At 43.3% G+C, this 19,237-nt stretch overlaps 1 protein-coding gene across 1 annotated transcript in view; it reads left to right on the top strand.

The window, feature by feature from the left end:
* LOC311522192 (uncharacterized protein) overlaps positions 1-19,237 on the top strand; it is a 78,279-nt gene that overhangs the window by 35,919 nt on the left and 23,123 nt on the right. Inside the window, exons 8-9 of the mRNA XM_084631247.1 lie at positions 424-514; positions 1,254-2,988. Of these exons, the coding sequence (XP_084487373.1) occupies positions 424-514; positions 1,254-1,370 (208 nt within the window). The 3' untranslated portion in view covers positions 1,371-2,988. The remainder of the gene's footprint in view (positions 1-423; positions 515-1,253; positions 2,989-19,237) is intronic.

The raw sequence follows: 19,237 nt of genomic DNA, 5'->3' as shown, positions 1-19,237 counted from the left end.
CTCAGGCTCCAGATTGGAACAGCAAGAGTGTTGAATGTCATGGGTAAGGTATGTTAGAAGAGTCACCACAGGCCACTGACAGAACTATTCATTCTTCCCTTTTTTGAGCACCAACTAAACCTAATTTTAGAAAGGAAAAGAGACAACATATTTCAAAAATAAAACTCCAAAGCCATATAATCCCTCTGATCTGCATGAGTAGTTCCCATTGGTGTTAGTGGCTGGTCCACACACAGACGTACAGTAAGATATGAACAGTGACTTTATACTAAAGCACAAATGGCAAATGTTTAAAATCTATCTACTTCTGGTCACTAAATTATCAGCGTTAAATTCATTTTATATTGAATGTGTTTCTTTCTCTAAAAACTGGCAATCTTTTGATCTTTAAATACTATATTTGGAATTTAAAATGTGTTTCAGAGCCTGGGAATTTATGAGTCATAATATGAGGAAAAAAGGGTCATTATTAGTGACAGTCCCAAGCCTTGAAGAATCTATCTCAAACCTACAGGTTCGTGGTTCTTTTTCAAATAGTTTTAGCTGACAAATTTTATCTTACTCTTTATGAAGGTGTTATAGTGAGTCAATATGCAGTCTAATAGTTACTATTCAGGCTGCATAGTATCAAATGGTTAGAGCAGAGAACTGGGAATCAGGACCCTGGGATCTATTCCTAGCTTTGCCAACAATTTCCATGACCTTGGAAAAGTTATTTCAATCTCTCTGTGCCTTGGTTCCCCAGCTGTAAAATTGGGATACTGTTTATCTACCCCATAGGGCTGTTATGATGCTTAATTCATACCAGCCCTTAATTTTGAGGATCTCAAAGTATTATACTATTATTCAAGCCTATACTATGTCTGTTTTGAGTTGTATAACATGCTTTCCATCAATATATTACTGGGAATATGGGTGGAAATATAAAATCATGTGTATAATTAATCGGCAGATGTTAATCCAAAGAGATTCCCATTCCAATTAAAAACTCAGTATGTTTTCTGCAGTCAGACTCAAACTTGAGTAAACAGAAAATATGAATGAGTTACTTTTTCAGAAATTATCCTTACTCTTTTCTATTTAGGTAAAATGATGCTTCCAGAAATAAGTTTAACTTACCAATGGTGAATAAGCTGTAATGGCTAAACTGTCTTTCTCTCCTCTTTTCACTGATGTCTGCCATCCCTGTAACATAAGTTGAGTTGGTTGCTCAAAACTGTGTTAATTTATGTATCGGTTTTTAATTGTTTCAGACGGATATACTGCTCAGCCAGTGGGTAGAAGAAATGAAGTTGGACTTTGATGTATACATGGAAAAGGATATTGATAGAGAAGCACTTGAACAAATTCATTTGTACAAGATTCTCTAGCATACAGACTGATTTACTGATAACAGTATAAAATGATTGACTTCGGAGGGAGTTGTGTGAAAGGGCTTAATCCTACAGTCCTATTTCCAGAATAAATCGTGAAATATCTTACTATTTATTTTAGAAATTATACATATTCTCACAATGAAACAGGGCCTTTTGAGAACATATTTTGTGATGTCAAATTTCTTGCATTAAAGTTCTCAGTGTGTCATAACAGTGCAAAAAAATTTTAGCCACTAGGTATCTCTGTAGCTTCATTCTGCATGGAAGTGTTTTGAAAGAATGGCAGTCCACTAACACCAGAAGAGTCCATCTTGTGCTCTGTTAATGGCTGTGAACCTCCCATTTTAAAAATATATATATTAACAGAAAAATAGTGACCCACTATTAAATGTGAATGGTATTCATATATTTAACACAGCTTTATTTAAAAGCTGTAATATATTATGTTGGGTTTTTAGTACTGACAAACTTACAGTAGTGCTATTAATATTCTGCCTATGGAATTCCTGATTTTTTTTAAGGTCTGCACAGTAGCTACAGGTATTGGTGTAGAAAGGACTATTGTCCCAATTTAGAGTAGCATTGTGACAGTGATGATCTCCTTCTAGTCAATGGTTCCCCAGTTGACTGTTGATGTAAGATACTTGGGGATAAATAAGAATCCTTCAGAAATATTGGTCTAAGTATAGGAGAATGAAAATCTGCTTCACTTCCTTAATTTTAATGAGGATTGTAAGGGGTTAAGAAACTAAATATTCTGAGCAAGAGTTATGGCCTAGCATAATCTTTGGTGATGTAAAACATTGGCAATACACAATAACAGAACCGTCCCCAAACCCTCCCAAAGAGAAATAAATATCAGCTTGGTGGTGGTGTTCTATTTTCTATTCCAACTGTAGAAAATTTTCAGTTCGTTGAAAAGTTTTTCAGCCTTAGACATCACTGACAATCAATATGTTTTGTGTTTATCTGCAGGAATTTTTGACTAAGTGCAGTGCCAATTGGAAGCAATGTTACTGTATGTCTAAAAGTTTTCTACACAAGTTATGGCCTGCTCAAGTAGCAAAACATTATACTGGCTACACTTTTTATTTTTCTAATAATTTGCAGCAAAGTATACCTGTAAAATGTTGTAATAATATATATGGAGTCAAAAAGATGTAACGGCTAATTGGGGCCTTAATAGCACACCAAATACTTGGAACTTTATTGTGTGGGTAGAGCTTTATTTTTGAGGCCAAGAAGTCAGACTTTTCTCACTTCATTTTGTTTTTGGGGGGTTGTAATGTGACTTATGTTGAGCCTGTACCTTGAGACTCTGGTGGTTGCATTTTTCATAAATTATAAAATTAATAAAGATGGAAACTTATGGTTAAAAAGTTTCTATTTATTTTCTTTATCTAGAATAATTGAGCCCCTCAATATTGTGTTCCTGCCTGTACTGATCAACTAGGAAGCGATTCCCCATGAGGTTAAGCCACGTGCAAGATGGCTGCAGTATAACGCTGTGATCTGAAAATGAATGAGGGGGTCACGAAACAAGAAAGGACATGTAATATGCATTTCAGAATGAGGAAACAAGCTCTGCAACCATAATAATTAGCTCAGAAAGGTATGACAGAAGTTTGTGACTGAATTTCAAACTTACAATTAGGGCTCCTATTGGGGAAAAAAGTGGTATGACTTGGTCATAGAAGGCTACTTTAATAACAAATACTGCCTTATAAGCAGAAAATAATTCCACACATTGGTATTTTGCTCATGTTTCAGAGGTACAGGAAGGATCAGTCACTTCTCAGTTTTCGCTACTTCTTAGTTTTCTCCATGTGACTGGGCTGGTTTGTAATTTTGCAATTTGTTTTGGTAGTAACTATGTAAGGGGTGTCAGGTTTCACCACTCTCTCTTCCTTCCTTCCTGCTTCTCTTCGACTCCCCAAATGCTTTGGTTTTTAAGTTGCTGTTGGGTAAAAATTTCAGTAGAGAGAGGATGGAGCAAATCCATATTTGATGACATTTGGACCCTCTGACATGGAAAATATGACCTATACATCTGGAGCTCATGTACAATAGAGGCTATTACAGGAAGGCTTCTATTGCCTTTTTAGTTCCGAGGCAAGTCCATGCTAGTGTAACTTACATTTTCACTTGACACTCTCATCAAGCATGTGAGATTTGGACACCCGTAAACTGACTGACATAAACTATCACTCTCTCTTACCCAAATGGAACTTACATGCCTTCTGACAAGTCCACTCTTAATTTGGCCCACAGAGTTTGTGTGTGTCCTAAGGGAGTGTGAGTTGGTGTAATTAATGTGTTGAGGACTGGAAGAGAGGAACATAACAAGAAAAGCAACTGTGTGTGTATGAAGGTGTAAGTTAATGTAGACCACCCTCTCCTTTAATTTTCATGATCTTCTGGGTCCTTGATGCATAAGTTTCACAAATTTTGACTCTTCTACACATGGGTAGAGTGGATGTAAGGTAGCCTGGCTGCAAAGGGGATGGGAGTGTTACACAACTTTGCACATTCACAAATCTGAAAGATGAGTTAAAATTCTGCAATTTTTTCAAAATATCAGATTAGGTATGGAGTGTCCAGGCAGGGTTCTAGTCTCAGCTGTGCCCCGACACACTGTAGGGCTTTGGGCAAGTCGTTGAATTTTTCTCACTCCTGTATAAAAATGGGAATAATATCTACCTCATAGAGGGGTTGGGAAGCTGAATTAATTGTCTATTAATTGCTTTGAGATCCCTGGATGAAAATAGAAGTGCAAAGTCAAGCTGGCCTTTGTGAACCTGCGAAATCTATAGTTGCAGGGCCTGCCTAATTTGAGGGACCTAAAAATGGAAAAAATCTCAGAACTTTTTTTTTGTAAGTAAAGTTTCTAATCTTTTTCCTTGCAAAGCTAGCCTTGAAAATGGAACCTATGTAAAATGCTCAATCGTGCTGAAAGTTTGATTTCCCGCCCCCAATATCACACACTATCACAGTCCCCTCGCAGCCACCCAGGGTGATCACTGGGATCTGGAAAAAACTATGGGTCTGTCTGTAGTTCTCTTGGTTTTTGTAAAGATCTCAGATCAGTTCTTGTCTGTATGGGCAGTACACCCCAGCCTACTACTGGTGGCACTATGGCTGTTGCAGGCTCTCTTCCAGATGGCTGCCTGTGGCTGAGCCAGCTCCTCCGCAAAGCAGCAAGCATGACCTCTGGCTGCAAAGAGAGAGAGCTCTGTGAAAAGCAGCAGGTGCAAGGGGCTAAGCTAAGCTTCGGCTGATACTCTGTTGTCTTGATCAAGTCACAAAGTCCAAAATTTTCAAACTAGGTGCCTAAAGTTAAGTACCTAAATTCGGGCTCTCAATTAATCACAGTTAGCTCATGTGATTAACTCAAAAAAATTAATCACGATTAAAAAATTAATTGCACTTATAATAATAGAATACCAATTGAAATGTTATTAAATATTTTTGGATGTTTTTCTACATTTTCAAAATTGATTTCAGTTACAACACAGAATACAAAGTGTGCACTGCTCACTTTATATTATTATTTTTATTATAAATATATGCACTGTAAAAATGATAAACAAAAGAAATAATATTTTTCAATTCACCTCATACAAGTACTCTAGTGCAATCTCTTTATCGTGAAAGTGTAATATGCAGATTTTTTCGTTTAAATAATTGCCGTCAAAAAGAAATCAATGTAAAATTTTAGAGCCTACAAATCCACTCGGTCCTACTTCTTATTCTGCCAATCGCTAAGACAAAGAAGTTTGTTTACATTGATGTGAGATACTGCTGCCTGCTTCTTGTTTACATTACCTGAAAGTGAGAACAAGCGTTCGCATAGCACTTTTGTAGCTGGTGTTGCAAGGTATTTACATCCCAGATATGCTAAACATTCGTATGCTCCTTAATGCTTCAGCCACCATTCCAGAGGACTTGCTTCCATGCTGATGATGCTGGTTTTTTAAAAAAAAAAAGCATCAATTAAATTTGTGACTGTACTCCTTGGTGGGAGAATTGTATGTCTCCTGCTCTATCTTACCCGCATTCTGCATATATTTCATGTTATTACAGTCTCGAATGATAACCCAGCACATGTTCTTTTTAAGAACACTTTCACAGCAGATTTGACAAAATGCAAAGAAGGTACAAATGTGAGATTTCTAAAAATAGCCACAGCACTCGATCCAAGGTTTAAGAATCTGAAGTGCCGTCCAAAATCTGAGGGATGAGGTGTGGAGCATGCTTTTAGAAGTCTTAAAAGAGCAACACTCTGATGCGTAACCCAAACCACCAAAAAAGACAATCAAACTTCTGCTGGTGGCATCTGATTCAATGATGAAAATAAACATGCACTGCTTTGGTTCATTATCAAGCAGAACCCATCATCAGCATGGAAGTATGTCCTCTGGAATGGTGGTTGAAGCCTGAAGGGACATCTGAATCTTAAGTGCATCTGGCACGTAAATACTTTGCAACGTCAGCTACAACAGTGCCATGTGAATGCCTGTTCTCACTTTCAGGTGACGTTGTAAACAAGAAGCAGGCAGCATTCTCTCCTGCAAATTGTAACCAACCTTGTTTGTCCGAGTGATTGGCTGACCAAGAAGTAGGACTGAGTGGACTTGTAGGCTCTAAAGCTTTACATTGTTTTGTTTCTGAATGCAGTTTTTTTGTACATACTTCTACATTTGTATGTTCAACTTTCATGATAAAGAGATTGCATTACAGTACTTGTATGAGGTGAATTGAAAAATACAATTTTTTTGTTTTTTACAGTGCAAATATTTGTAATCAAAAATAAAGTGAGCACTGTACACTTTGTATTCTGTGTTGTAATTGAAATTAATATATTTAAAAATGTAGTAAACGTCCAAAAATATTTAAAATAAATGGTATTCTATTGTTGTTTAACAGTGCGATTAATCACAATTAATTTTTTTAATCTCTTGGTAGTCCTAACCTAAATACAAAGGTGTTAAGCAGCTGCAGTGCCCAGTGAGGCCAGGGGAAGCTGCAGAAATCAAGCACCTCCGAAATCAGGCTACTTTTACTGAAGTGCCTATCTAGGGATATAAATGCCTTACTTTATACGGAGAAGGTGGGTGAGATAGTACCTTTTATTGACCAAGGTGGTGAAAAAGACAAGTTTCGAGCTATAGAGCTTTTCGTCAGGTATAGCTTGTAAGCGTGTCTCTTTCACCAACAGAAGTCAGTCCAATAAAAGATATTCCCTCACTCAACTTGTGTCTCTAATATTCTGGGACCAACACTGCTATAACACCACTGCAAATAACTTTATATGCACAATTTTAGCTTCTGCAGAAATAGCTATTTGAAATTTAAACTGATCAAGAACTACCTGAGGTCTTCAGTGAGTCAAAAACGGCTCTCTGATCTGCAGTGGTTTTGGTGAAACGTGAACTGTCAAGCCTTGAGTATGATAGATGAGTTGGTATGAAATAAATACAAACTTGAAAACAGGGCAATCTTCGAGTGATCCATCCCCTGTCGTCCATTCCCACCTTCTGACAGAGGCTAGGGATGCCCAGAACATGGGGTTGCATCCCTGACCATCTTGGGTAATAGCCATCGATGGACCTATCTTCCATGAACTTATCTAATTCTTTTTTGGACCCAGTTACATTTTTGTCCTTCATAACATCCCTGGCAACAAGTTCCATAGGTTGACTGTGTTTTGTTACAGTGGGGGCTAGTAAGGCCTGCTTAGGAGTGCTTGGGCACTTGAGAGTGTGGGATAAAGCAACTGCAGCCCATTCCTCCCTCATTTTCTATGCTTTTGCCCACCTTTCTTTTCCTCAGTCTCCTCTGCTCTTTTCTCCTTTCTTCTCTGGTTCTGTCTCCCATTCTCTGCTACGCTCAATCTCTCATCTTTTTTTGGCCCTTTGTCTCTCCTGCCCTGAATATCCTGCCACAATCTGATGCTTGCCTGTTGGTGCAGTAAGAGGAGAGTAGAAGCACAGACACCAGTCCTCTCTCTGGGTCATAGACACCTTCCTGTGATGGTGGCCTGTAGACTCACTCCCACAGAAGTGCCAGTTTCTGATGCTGCTTGGCAGGAATGCTAACAGGGAGGCTTAATGAAGAGTAAGGAAGTAACATTATTGCATGACAGACCTTGGAGTGATCTCTGTGGTGTGTAGTGCCCATCCGCCGTACTCGGAGTTTTACCAGGTTGGCTGCTGAGTGGCTCATTCAGGTGGCTGCTATTTCTGTAAAAGCGAAAGGGCCAGGCTCTGAAAACAGGGATAGTATGACTTTCTGATGTGGTTATCCCCTTTATATGCAAATACTGAGATTGTTATTCATTCATATCAATGCAACATGAGATGTGAGTAGGGTGAATGAGTGTCAGGTTACTTCTTCAGTGAGGAGAGAATGGAACAGGATTCAGTCTTATTTTTATGATTTATAGGGACATGGTCAGGGATAGTACAAAAAAACCCTAAGGGCTTGGCCCTCTTGCAAAGTTACTAGCATTTTGAGGACAGCGACAGTGTTTCCCTTTGTGTGTGGATGATGCCCAGCACAATGTGGGTGCTACTGGGATACAATAATAGTAGAGAATGTAGCTACTAACATTAGCTGGAGAACTTCTAAGGGTTAATCCAGAATGAAAGAAGTCACAGAAATATTTTAAAAGGCTTCTTTAAAGGACTTCTCACTGATGAATCCAAAGAAATGGAGAAAATCAACTCAACCTAAATCTCTTCAATCATAGAATCATAGAATATCAGGATTGGAAGGGACCTCAGGAGGTCATCTAGTCCAACCCCCTGCTCAAAGCAGGACCGATCCCCAACTAAATCATCCCAGCCAGGGCTTTGTCAAGCCTGACCTTAAAAACTTCTAAGGAAGGAGAACCACCTTCCTTCTACCACCTCCCTAGGTAACGCATTCCAGTGTTTCACCACCCTCCTAGTGAAAAAGTTTTTCCTAATATCCAACCTAAATCTCCCCCACTGCAACTTGAGACCATTACTCCTTGTTCTGTCATCTGCTACCACTGAGAACAGTTTAGAGCCATCCTCTTTGGAACTCCCTTTCAGGTAGTTGAAAGCAGCTATCAAATCCCCCCTCATTCTTCTCTTCCATAGACTAAACATCCCCAGTTCCCTCAGCCTCTCCTCATAACTCATGTGTTCCGGTCCCCTAATCATTTTTGTTGTCCTCCACTGGACTCTTTCCAATTTTTCCGCATCCTTCTTGTAGTGTGGGGCCCAAAACTGGACACAGGACTGCAGATGAGGCCTCACCAGTGTCGAATAGAGGGGAACGATCACGTCCCTCGATCTGCTGGCAATGCCCCTACTTATACATCCCAAAATGCCATTGGCCTTCTTGGCAACAAGGGCACACTGCTGACTCATATCCAGCTTCTCGTCCACTGTAACCCCTAGGTCCTTTTCTGCAGAACTGCTGCCGAGCCATTCGGTCCCTAGTCTGTAGCAGTGCATTGGATTCTTCCGTCCTAAGTGCAGGACTCTGCAATTGTCCTTGTTGAACCTCATCAGATTTCTTTTGGCCCAATCCCCTAATTTGTCTAGGTCCCTCTGTATCCTATCCCTCTAGGTCCCTCTGTATCCTATCCCTACCCTCCAGCGTATCTACCTCTCCTCCCAGTTTAGTGTCATCTGCAAACTTGCTGAGGGTGCAATCCACACCATCCTCCAGATCATTTATGAAGATATTGAACAAAACCGGCCCCAGGACCGACCCTTGGGGCACTCCACTTGATACCGGCTGCCAACTAGACATGGAGCCATTGATCACTACCCGTTGAGCTCGATGATCTAGCCAGCTTTCTATCTGCCGTATGGTCCATTCATCCAGCCCATACTTCTTTAACTTGCTGGCAATAATACTGTGGGAAAGAGTGTCAAAAGCTTTGCAAAAGTCAAGGAACAACACGTCCACTGCTTTCCCTTCATCCACAGAACCAGTTATCTCGTCATAGAAGGCAATTAGATTAGTCAGGCATGACTTGCCCTTGGTGAATCCATGCTGACTGTTCCTGATCACTTTCCTCTCCTCTAAGTGCTTCAGAATTGATTTCTTGAGAACCTGCTCCATGATTTTTTCAGGGACTGAGGTGAGGCTGACTGGCCTGTAGTTCCCAGGATCCTCCTCCTTCCCTTTTTTAAAGATCATAAATAAGGGAAGATATTCTAAAGAACATCAGACAAAACTGTTAAATCCATAAAGGGACTGACTTTTTTTCTTTTTGTAATGGCCATACAGCATAGGCAATGCAATAGTTAGTTTCCAATATTTTAACAAGGGGGCTCCCATAGCATTTCTCCCATTAGGTTGTTATGAACCCTGTGTGCTAGGGGTAATATGTTTGCAGAAATGCATTTTGATAATGTAGCTGAGAAAGGGGTAACGTTATTTGCTCAAGAAACATATATTAAGTGCACTTGTTGGAAATGTTTGTACTTCAGTTCTGAAAAAATATACCGAGTATATTGAGAGTAGAGCACAGGGTTCAACTTTTTAATAGATTATAAGCCCAGAAGGGACTACTGTGATCATCTACCTCTTGTGTTGTTTGAAGGTGGGGAGGTGGGACAAGGCGCTTCCTCCCCTATTAAAATGTTTTATAAATTCCTGCCACCTGGTGTAGCCTAGTCGCATTATAAAGGCAAAATATTTGCTCCTTAGAAGCATTTATATAAACCTCAGGGAAGTCCTCTCTGACAGGGATGACTTATTGTTTACCCGCCTCTTTCCTACCCCCAACCCCCATACTGCTATCAAAGCTATGGAAATCTCTGCAACATTCTCTCTTCAATTTAGTGCTGAAATGTTTAACAAAGGTCTCCGGACCTAGGAGCACCTTGCAGCCCATCCTTGAACTATTACATGCCTGATTTACACACTACTATTATTTTTATATTACTGACTACCCCCAAAAGTTTAAAAACAAAAGTCAGACCCTAAAATTGTGTAAAAATTGAGTAGTGCCACATAAATTCTGTGCTCCCCAGCACCACATCTGCCCCTTCCCTGCAGTGTACCTCAGCTCCTACTGCAGCTGTGGGGGCTCTTCGCCCCCCCCATCTCCCACGCCTGAGGCGTGGGGGACTCTCTCTCTCTCCTTCCTCCTAGCCCTCAGCCCCAGGCATGATGGTGCCACGATGGAGCGGGGCAGTAGCAGAGAGGATCTGACCATTTTTTTTCAATTTTTCAGGAGAGGGGAGGAAGCAGGAGGAGGGAGCACAGTGGTCCTGAGCTCCTGGGCTCTTTCTGTGTTTCTTCCCTCCCTCCCCTAGTGTGAAAATTATATTGGTGGTTCCCTCTCCCTTACCCCTCTGGACAAACCTCTGTGGAAAGGGTAGAGTTCTGAGTGGCTGTTCTTCCCCAGGACTGCTGGGCAAAGCTGGAAATAGTGTGAAAGCTGGAGCTTCTCAGGTGAGCAGGAGACTATCTCTAGCAGAGGCCAAAATAGAGTTACTTATGAGAGTTTGCAATTGTGTGTGTGTATTACCATAGTCCCTAGTGGTTGCAACAAAGATCAGATCCCAGTTGCACTAGGTGTTGTACATGTACCTAGTGAGAGACAGTCTGTATCCTGAAGAGTTTACTATCTAAACAGACAGAAGTTGGGAGAAAGAAAGTATTAATATCCCTGTCTGAGAGATGGGGAACTGAGGCACATGCAATTGTTGCGATGGTGAAAGCAAAGCAAATAATTGAACACACATGGCCTGCTCTGGTAATTGGCACATGTGCTTGTGGTAGATGGCAGACACATAAATTAAGCTTGCAATTTTGAGCATGGAATTGCTCACCTAACTATTTTTAGAAACAGTCCCCATTTTAAAAATAGGTTTAAGCAAAGTCTTTAGAAGCTAATTAGAACATAATGGGGGGAAGGAACATTACTGAAAGTGTCTTGGCAAAAAACTGTGGACAAGAACCTGATGTCTAGCTACCTAGATAAAATAAACAAGGACATTAGCAATGAAAAAAAAGGGGGATTTGGGTGGAGCCATTAGAACAGTTCCAGATACCTTTATAGTGGTACAAACGAGGCCATCAAGGAAAATGTTAGTAGGTTAAATGGGAAATCATAAGTAAACATGAGGCTAAATGGCTGATATGTAAAATTAAAAATATTTAAATGCAGCCTTGCAAAACTCTATTCACCCACGCATGTGGAGGTGAATAATATTTTTGATGAGTGATTATTTTTTCGTTGTCATCATTTCTATGAAGGTGGGTGAGTAGATTGTGTGGATGGGATGTTGAATTTTCATAATTGTGCATGCTGTTTCAATTTTGAGTACCCCGAGCACATTTCAGTAAGAAACTTTTACAACCTGAGCAAAATATTATTTGATATACCATGCTACACTTGTAAAGTGGCATCATAGCTGACAGAAGTGTGTGCCTATGTCAGAAACAGACGTCTAGTGGTGCCCCACAAAAACTTTTCTCTGTGACCCTGAATCAGGCATCTTGGGTAGACTGGACTAATGACTAAATAGATCATTGTCAGAGGTCTGTCAAGTCAGGGCAATAACCCAGTGACTGGCAGGTCATCATCAAAAGTCCCCAATGGACCTGGGCAACAACTGGTAGGTCACCTGGAAACTCAAGGATTTTATCAGAACACTGATAAAGCATTAAGTATCACACGTGATGTTGCAGTAATGTAATACTAATGTGCTTACTGGAATTAGTAATGGGCTTAATTGACAATTTAAAAAATGCCTTAGATTAAGAAACAGAGTCATAATCTCCCTTACATCTCCAGTTGTCATCTACAAATATTGAAACAGCATTAAGGTTCTCTGTAGAAAAAAGACCTCAAGCATACATACATGTTTTGGCCTTGTGTTGGGAAGAGGCTGATCATGTAGTGCAGTACATGATTTTTCTTATGATTCATTCTTTGGATCTTATTCTTGTTTGTCTTTCAATGCCAAACAAATTGCTATTTAGGTCAGACTGCTGTTTTGGTACTAATAGAAGCAGACATTTATGGACTTCCCAGCTACATGTTCTTCAGAGTCTAGTTTCCTCTTTGGGCTAGTACTGACATTTAGATATAAAGGTGTCACAGTAGCTTTCAAAAAAATGTTACCTGTAGTATACTGTACCATACTACTACTATGCAGCCATAGTGCAAAAGCTTTGCACCACCAGTCTGGGACAAAATTACCCCATCACAGGGAATGTGGGTCCAGTTTTTTATTTAATAAAGAGAACATGACTCATTTGAAATTCAAATGATTTTTTTCTTTTACATATACAGTAGGGGATGGGATCCTAATATGTCTATAAAATACATTCAAGTCCTTTGAATAATACATTCCTTTATTTTTCTTTAGCCACCTTTTTTTCCTTTCTTTTGGGGAATAATCTCCATATAGTCATTTAAGTTTTACACCTGTTGATTTTGTCCCTGAAAGGGCCTTGAAACTATGATATTTAAAGTATATAATTTCCCCTCTTCCCTTGTGTCTCATATGATTAGCTAATACCTGAGAGTCACATTCCAAATTAACAGAAGTTTGTTACAGCAACCACATTTCATAATAACTGTACATATAGCTCAGGTCTTGCAAATAACAGGGGAAGAGTGTTTATTTTGCATCGTTTAGTGGAATGGAAAGGGATATTTTATTGGGACTTGTAAGTAGACAGTTTAGCTTGTACAGCCTTACAGTAATACAGAGAATAGTTTCTACAGGATTACAATAGATCGATTTGCACTATATCCAGATCTCTGGGAAGTGATTCTTTTCCCTGGCCAAATCCCTGTGCGCTGCTGCAGAAGCGTAAAGGAACCAGAAAAGACCCATAGCTGGCCAGGCAAGAATTCTGCCAGTGCATGAGTATGTAGTACTTTTTCTTATGCAGGACTCTTCCTAAGCCCCAGCCTAGAGCTGCGCAGTCCTGCCAAGTGCTGCAGATTTTGCATGATGCTTACATGTGCAAGCCACCTCACCCTTAGCCTAGGTTGCAGGCATGAGTGAATGTCTACACTGCAAACAAGGCATGTTCTTAACTAGAGTTAGCTAAACCATGTTAGCTAACTTGGGTTAAAATAGCAGTGAAGACACAAGTGACTCTATTTTTAACTTGAGTTAGCTGACAGAGGTTATGTAACCCGAGTGACAAACACACCTTTTATTTGCAGGGTAGACATATCCTAAAACAGAGGTGGGTAAACTACGGCCCGTGGGCCACATCCGGCCCATCAGACCTTTTGATCCAGCCCTCAGCTCCTGCCGGGGAGTGGGGTTGGGGGTTTGCCCTACTCCAGCGCTCCAGCCGCGGAGCGGGGTCAGGGGCTTGCCCCACTCCGCATGGCTCCCAGATAGCATCTGGTATGATCCTCCTCTGTAGTACGCGGAGCTGTGGTCAGGCGGCTCTGTACGCTGCCCCATTCACAGGTGCCACCCCCACAGCTCCCATTGGCCATGGTTCGTGGCCAATGGGAGCTATAGAGGTGGCACCTGCAGACGGGGCAGCACGCAGGATCGCCTGGCTGCGCCTCTGTGTAGGAGCTGGAGGGGGGGGACATGCTTCCGGGAACTGCTTGCGGTAAGCGCTGCCCTGAGACTGCACCTCTGAGCACCCCCTGTGCCCCAACAGGCTGCCCCATTCCTGATCCCCATCCTGCCCTCCGAACCCACTGGTCCCATCCTGGAGCACCCTCCTGCACCCTAAACCCTTCATCCCCAGCCCCACACCAGAGCCTGCACCCCAGCTGGAGCCCTCACCTGCCCGTGCTCCCCAGTCCACTACCCCAGCCCTGATCCCCCCTCCCACATCCTGAACTCCACATTTCTGGCCCCATCCCAGAACCTGCACCCCCAGCCAGATTCCTCACCCCCTCCCACATCCCTAACCCCAATTTTGTGAGCATTCATGGCCCACCATACAATTTCCATACCCCGATATGGCCCTCAGGCCAAAAAGTTTGCCCACCCCTGCCCAAAAATGTCACACAGTCATTGAGGCTCCTAGCAAACAGGCTGATTTGAGCTGCAGTTCTGCTCTCTGCCACTAGAGGCAGCTGACCTTGTTCATGCAGCGGAGGCAGAGGGGGCCGTGGCCCTATCAGTGCCTCTCCAGGGCAGGTGAGGAGCTGCTGAGGGGAAAGATGAGGACAGGAGCCAGTGTGGGTGGGGTAAGGGAGCAGCATCAAAGAGGGGACCAGGAGCAGTTGTGGGCAGGAGGTGCTAATGAAGGGATACAATGGGCATGACTGGTGCTAATGTGGGGACAGGGCTAATAGAGGGGATATGGGCCTAATACCAATTCTGGGCATCTTCCCCTCATGTTCTTGCTGCCTTGCAGCTGCACTCTTTCCCCTCTCTCTCTAAACTCATTGGTCAGCCCTAGTTATCCTTAGCTCACAGGAAGCCCCTGGGCCTCTCGTTTGAGGAGTGCAAGGAATAAGGTGCTTGGGGGAACCCTGAAAGGGAAAGCTGGTCTTAGTTCAACATCTTTCCCTCAGCATTAAGTGCAAAGTATGGTTTCAGAACTGGTATTTTTGGCCACATGCAGTAGCGGATTAGCCACTGGGCCAACAGGACTCATGCCAAGTGACCCCGGCCAATTGGGGGCCCCCGGAAAAATGGGCGCCACTGTGCCCCGACCCACTCCGCCCATGTGGCGCTCCAGCCGGGGAGTGGGTTTGGGACATGGGGGCTTGCCCCACTCTGCCCGCGCAGCACTTCTGCTGAGGAGTGGGGGAAACACCCTCGCCCTGACCGTGCTCCCTGGCAGGAGCACCAGGCGGGTGGACCAGGGCAAGCCCCTGAACCTCGACCCCCGTCCTCAGCTAGAGTGGTGGGCGGGCAGAGAGGGGCAAGCCCCCCCGCCCCGACCCCATTTCCCTGGCAGAAGCGCTGGGTGGACAGGCAGAGCGGGGCAAGCCCCTGCACCCCAACCCAATTTCCCCGGTGGGGGAGGGTGGGGGGGACTGCGGGCAGAAGGGGTGGGGAGGGGCCCCCACTTACTCTGGCCCAGGGAACCCACAAAACTCTAATTCACCCCTGGCCACATGCAAGTTATATGTAGATAGACAAATTAGCTAAGTAATTTGCATAAAATTCCACACATGACATGGAGCTGAACAAAACTTATCTGTGTGCCAGAGACAAGAGCGGTTCATTGCTGATAAGAAGAGGCATGGCCAATGCACATACAGCTGCAGGGATTTTGGAAGGTACTGGACCTACATAGTGCTGAGAAGGGGCCGCTGTAGTTCAGGCAGTCCCCAGGCTGAAGATTTCACACACACACATCCCGCCCACCTCGCCCCCGAATAGCCCAGTTCCAGAGAGGCATGTACATGGCAGAGGGGCATTGCTGGCACATGATGGCATATATCACATTGGTAGATGTGCAGGTGAACGAGCCTCTGATAGTGTGGCTGATGTGATTAGGCCCTATGATGGTGTCCCCTGAATAGATATGTGGACACAGTTGGCAACGGGCTTTGTTGCAAGGATAGGTTCCTGGGTTAGTGTTTCTGTGGTGTAGTGTGGGGTTGCTGGTGAGTATTTGCTTCAGGTTGGGGGGCTGTCTGTAAGCATGTACATTGGCCAGACTGGACAGTCTCTACGTAAAAGAATAAATGGACACAAATCAGACGTCAAGAATTATGACATTCAAAAACCAGTCGGAGAACACTTCAATCTCTTTGGTCACTCGATTACAGACCTAAAAGTGGCAATTCTTCAACAAAAAAACTTCAAAAACAGACTCCAACGAGAGACTGCTGAATTGGAATTAATTTGCAAACTGGATACAATTAACTTAGGCTTGAATAAAGACTGGGAGTGGATGTGTCATTACACAAAGTAAAACTATTTCTCCATGTTTGTTCCTCCCCCTCCCCCCCACTGTTCCTCAGACGCTCTTGTCAACTGCTGGAAATGGCCCACCTTGATTATCACTACAAAAGGTTTTTTTCCCCCAGCTCTCCTGCTGGTAATAGCTCACCTTACCTGATCACTCTCATTACAGTGTGTATGGTAACACCCATTGTTTCGTGTTCTCTATGTATATAAATCCCCCTACTGTATTTTCCACTGAATGCATCCGATGAAGCGAGCTGTAGCTCACAAAAGCTTATGCTCAAATAAATTTGTTAGTCTCTAAGGTGCCACAAGGTGCCATTTCTTTTTATGTCCTTTGTGTTTTTCACCACTTGTCTGATAAACAGAAGGGTACATCGGAAACTCTGCTCTCTGAGAATGACAGCAGATTGGGGATGTGGTTATCTGCCTTCCCTTACTACATTCTGATCAAAACACTGAGGCTGAGTGGGATGAGTATAAAGTAGGGAGGATGTGGTTTCCCAATACAGCATCATAACAGTTTTCCCCCAATATGTTTATCACTGGTAATTAAAAACTCAAATTGTCAATCTAGTAATTAGGGTTTATCTGGTTTGTTTAGGGTCTGTGGACCATGACAATAGCTTCTTAGGCCTGGTCTATGCTAAAAAGTTAGGTTGACTCAGCTATGTTGCTCAGGGGTGTGTGAAAAATCCATATCCCTGAGTGATATATGACCTAGCCCCTAGATGTAGACAGCAATAGGTCAAAGGAGGAGTTCTCCCATTGACCTGTCTACTGTCTCTCGGGGAGGTGGATTAACTACAACAACCAGAGGACCCCTCCTGACGCTGTACTGAGTGTCTATACTGAAGCTCAATGGCAATGCAGCTGCAGCATTTCTAGTGAAGACAGCCTTAATTTCATTAGTAACCAGACTAGCCAAATTAAGTAGTTTAATGAATGGTTCTATTAAACTGCATGCTTTCATTCCTGTTTGCATTTCTTCCACAAAAAGCTATAAAAACCATAGTAATTAAAAAAAAAAAAAAAAAAGCCTTGCATGAGACTCAGACATACACAGCACACTTGAAATGGAGTCTGTGAGCCAAGATGGTGCAGAAATTTGACTTTACACTTTGTCCTTATCCTAAAACTGGTGGTGGTGTAATTTTGTCTGCTGGAGAGGTAGCTATTACTCCTAAAGGTTTCTATTCAACTGGTAAATACAATATCCTGTTTCACATTTTAAAAACATTATGACATTAAAAGGAATGTTTAAAAGTATTTTCAAAATAGTTGAGTATCTGAATACTTTGTTTTAGATTGTGTTGACATTGTTAATATTTGCTCTTTGTTAGATTTGACAGGCTTGATTTGCTGGGTGCAGCAGAGCCGAGGGACTGTGTTTCCCTAAATGTCTGCCCCAGTCCCACGCTAGGCTAGTGCAGTCTTGTGGCTGCTCTAACTTGAACTAGATGGCTTTGTTCCCCAAAGGACCATATGCTACCTGGGAATAGCCAGAGTAACATGGCCATTCCCCTCCCTGCCCTGACAGGCCCCTTCATCAGGAGCTACACAGAGGGAATTGAAGGACACAAGTTCACCCATTGGGGACTCAACCACTCTGGAGAAATCCCCAACAGGGCATTTGTGGGTGGTTTCTGCTCCATTTCCACCACAGGAATGCGGTAGTGTAAAGGGAACATAATAGCGCAGAGAATCTGCCCCGACAAATTCAGGTTTTATTTTGATCTGCATCTGAAAATTTAATGGGTAATATTTTTATTACTGTTGCTAATGAACAGCGAGTGACTATCAGCAGTTGCTAGAGCCAGATATATACTTCAAGCAAAAAGAAAAGGAGTACTAGTGGCACGTTAGAGACTAACCAATTCATCGGTTGCATCCGATGAAGTGAGCTGTAGCTCACGAAAGCTCATGATCAGATAAATTTGTTAGTCTCTAAGGTGCCACTAGTACTCCTTTTCTTTTTGCGAATACAGACTAACACGGCTGCTACTCTGAAACCTGTCAATACTTCAAGCAGGCACTACAAGTTTCCTTTCACAGAGCTATCACTGGATCTCAGTCCTGTATGGACAACAGCTCTGCTATCCTGGTCCTGGATCTCTCCTGAGTAGATACTTCTAGTTATAAGTACTATTCTGCAAACAGTTACCATAGATAAGGCTGCAAGTTTGTCACGGAAGTCATGGATTCCGTGACTTTCTGTGACCTCCGTGACTTTTGTAGTGGCCGGTGCACCTGGCTCAAGGGCAGCTCAGGCAGCCCCTGTGCCAGTCGCAACAGCTACTGCTGGGGCAGTTCTCGGGCCACCCCCCCCTCCACCCCCCAGCAGCAGATTTTGGGTGTGGGAGGGGGTAGGGGGTTGGTGCACGGGACAGGGTGAGGCAGGCTCTGAGCAGTGCTTACCTGGGGGGCTCCCCGGAAGTGGCGACATCTCCCTCGCTCAGCTTCTAGGCGGAGGCATGGCCAGGCAGCTCTGCGTGCTGCCTCTGCCTGAAGGCACCACCCCCGCAGCTCCCATTGGCCCCGGTTACCCGCCAATGGAAGCTGCGAAGCCAGTGCTCTGGGCAGAGGCAGCACGCAGAGCTACCTGGCCACATCTCTAGGCACCACCCAAAGCCCGCCTCACCCTGTCCCGTGCTCCAACTGCCTGCCTCCTCCCATACCCAAACTCTGCTGCTGCTGGGGGAGGGAGGTGCAGAGCCAGGTAGGGAGCTTGCTCGCCCCACCAAGCTCCCCTAGCATCAGTGGAGATCTCGGGCTGTGCGCCACTGCCCGCCCCCTCCCAGCACTCGGGCTGCCATTCCCCAGCACCCGCGGGACCCCCGGGCAGCCCCACCCCAAGTTTTAGTCAGGGGTACATAGTAAAAGTCATGGACAGGTTATGGGCCATGAATTTTTGTTTACTACCTGTGACCTTTCCGTGACTTTTACTAAAAGTACCCATGACTAAAATGTAGCCTTAATTATAGGCATAGGACTCAAGATATCTGG

Source organism: Lepidochelys olivacea (assembly GCF_965140295.1).
Source record: "Lepidochelys olivacea isolate rLepOli2 genome assembly, chromosome: 6".
Taxonomy (NCBI): domain Eukaryota; kingdom Metazoa; phylum Chordata; order Testudines; family Cheloniidae; genus Lepidochelys; species Lepidochelys olivacea.
This window is presented reverse-complemented; position numbering and strand designations above follow the sequence as displayed.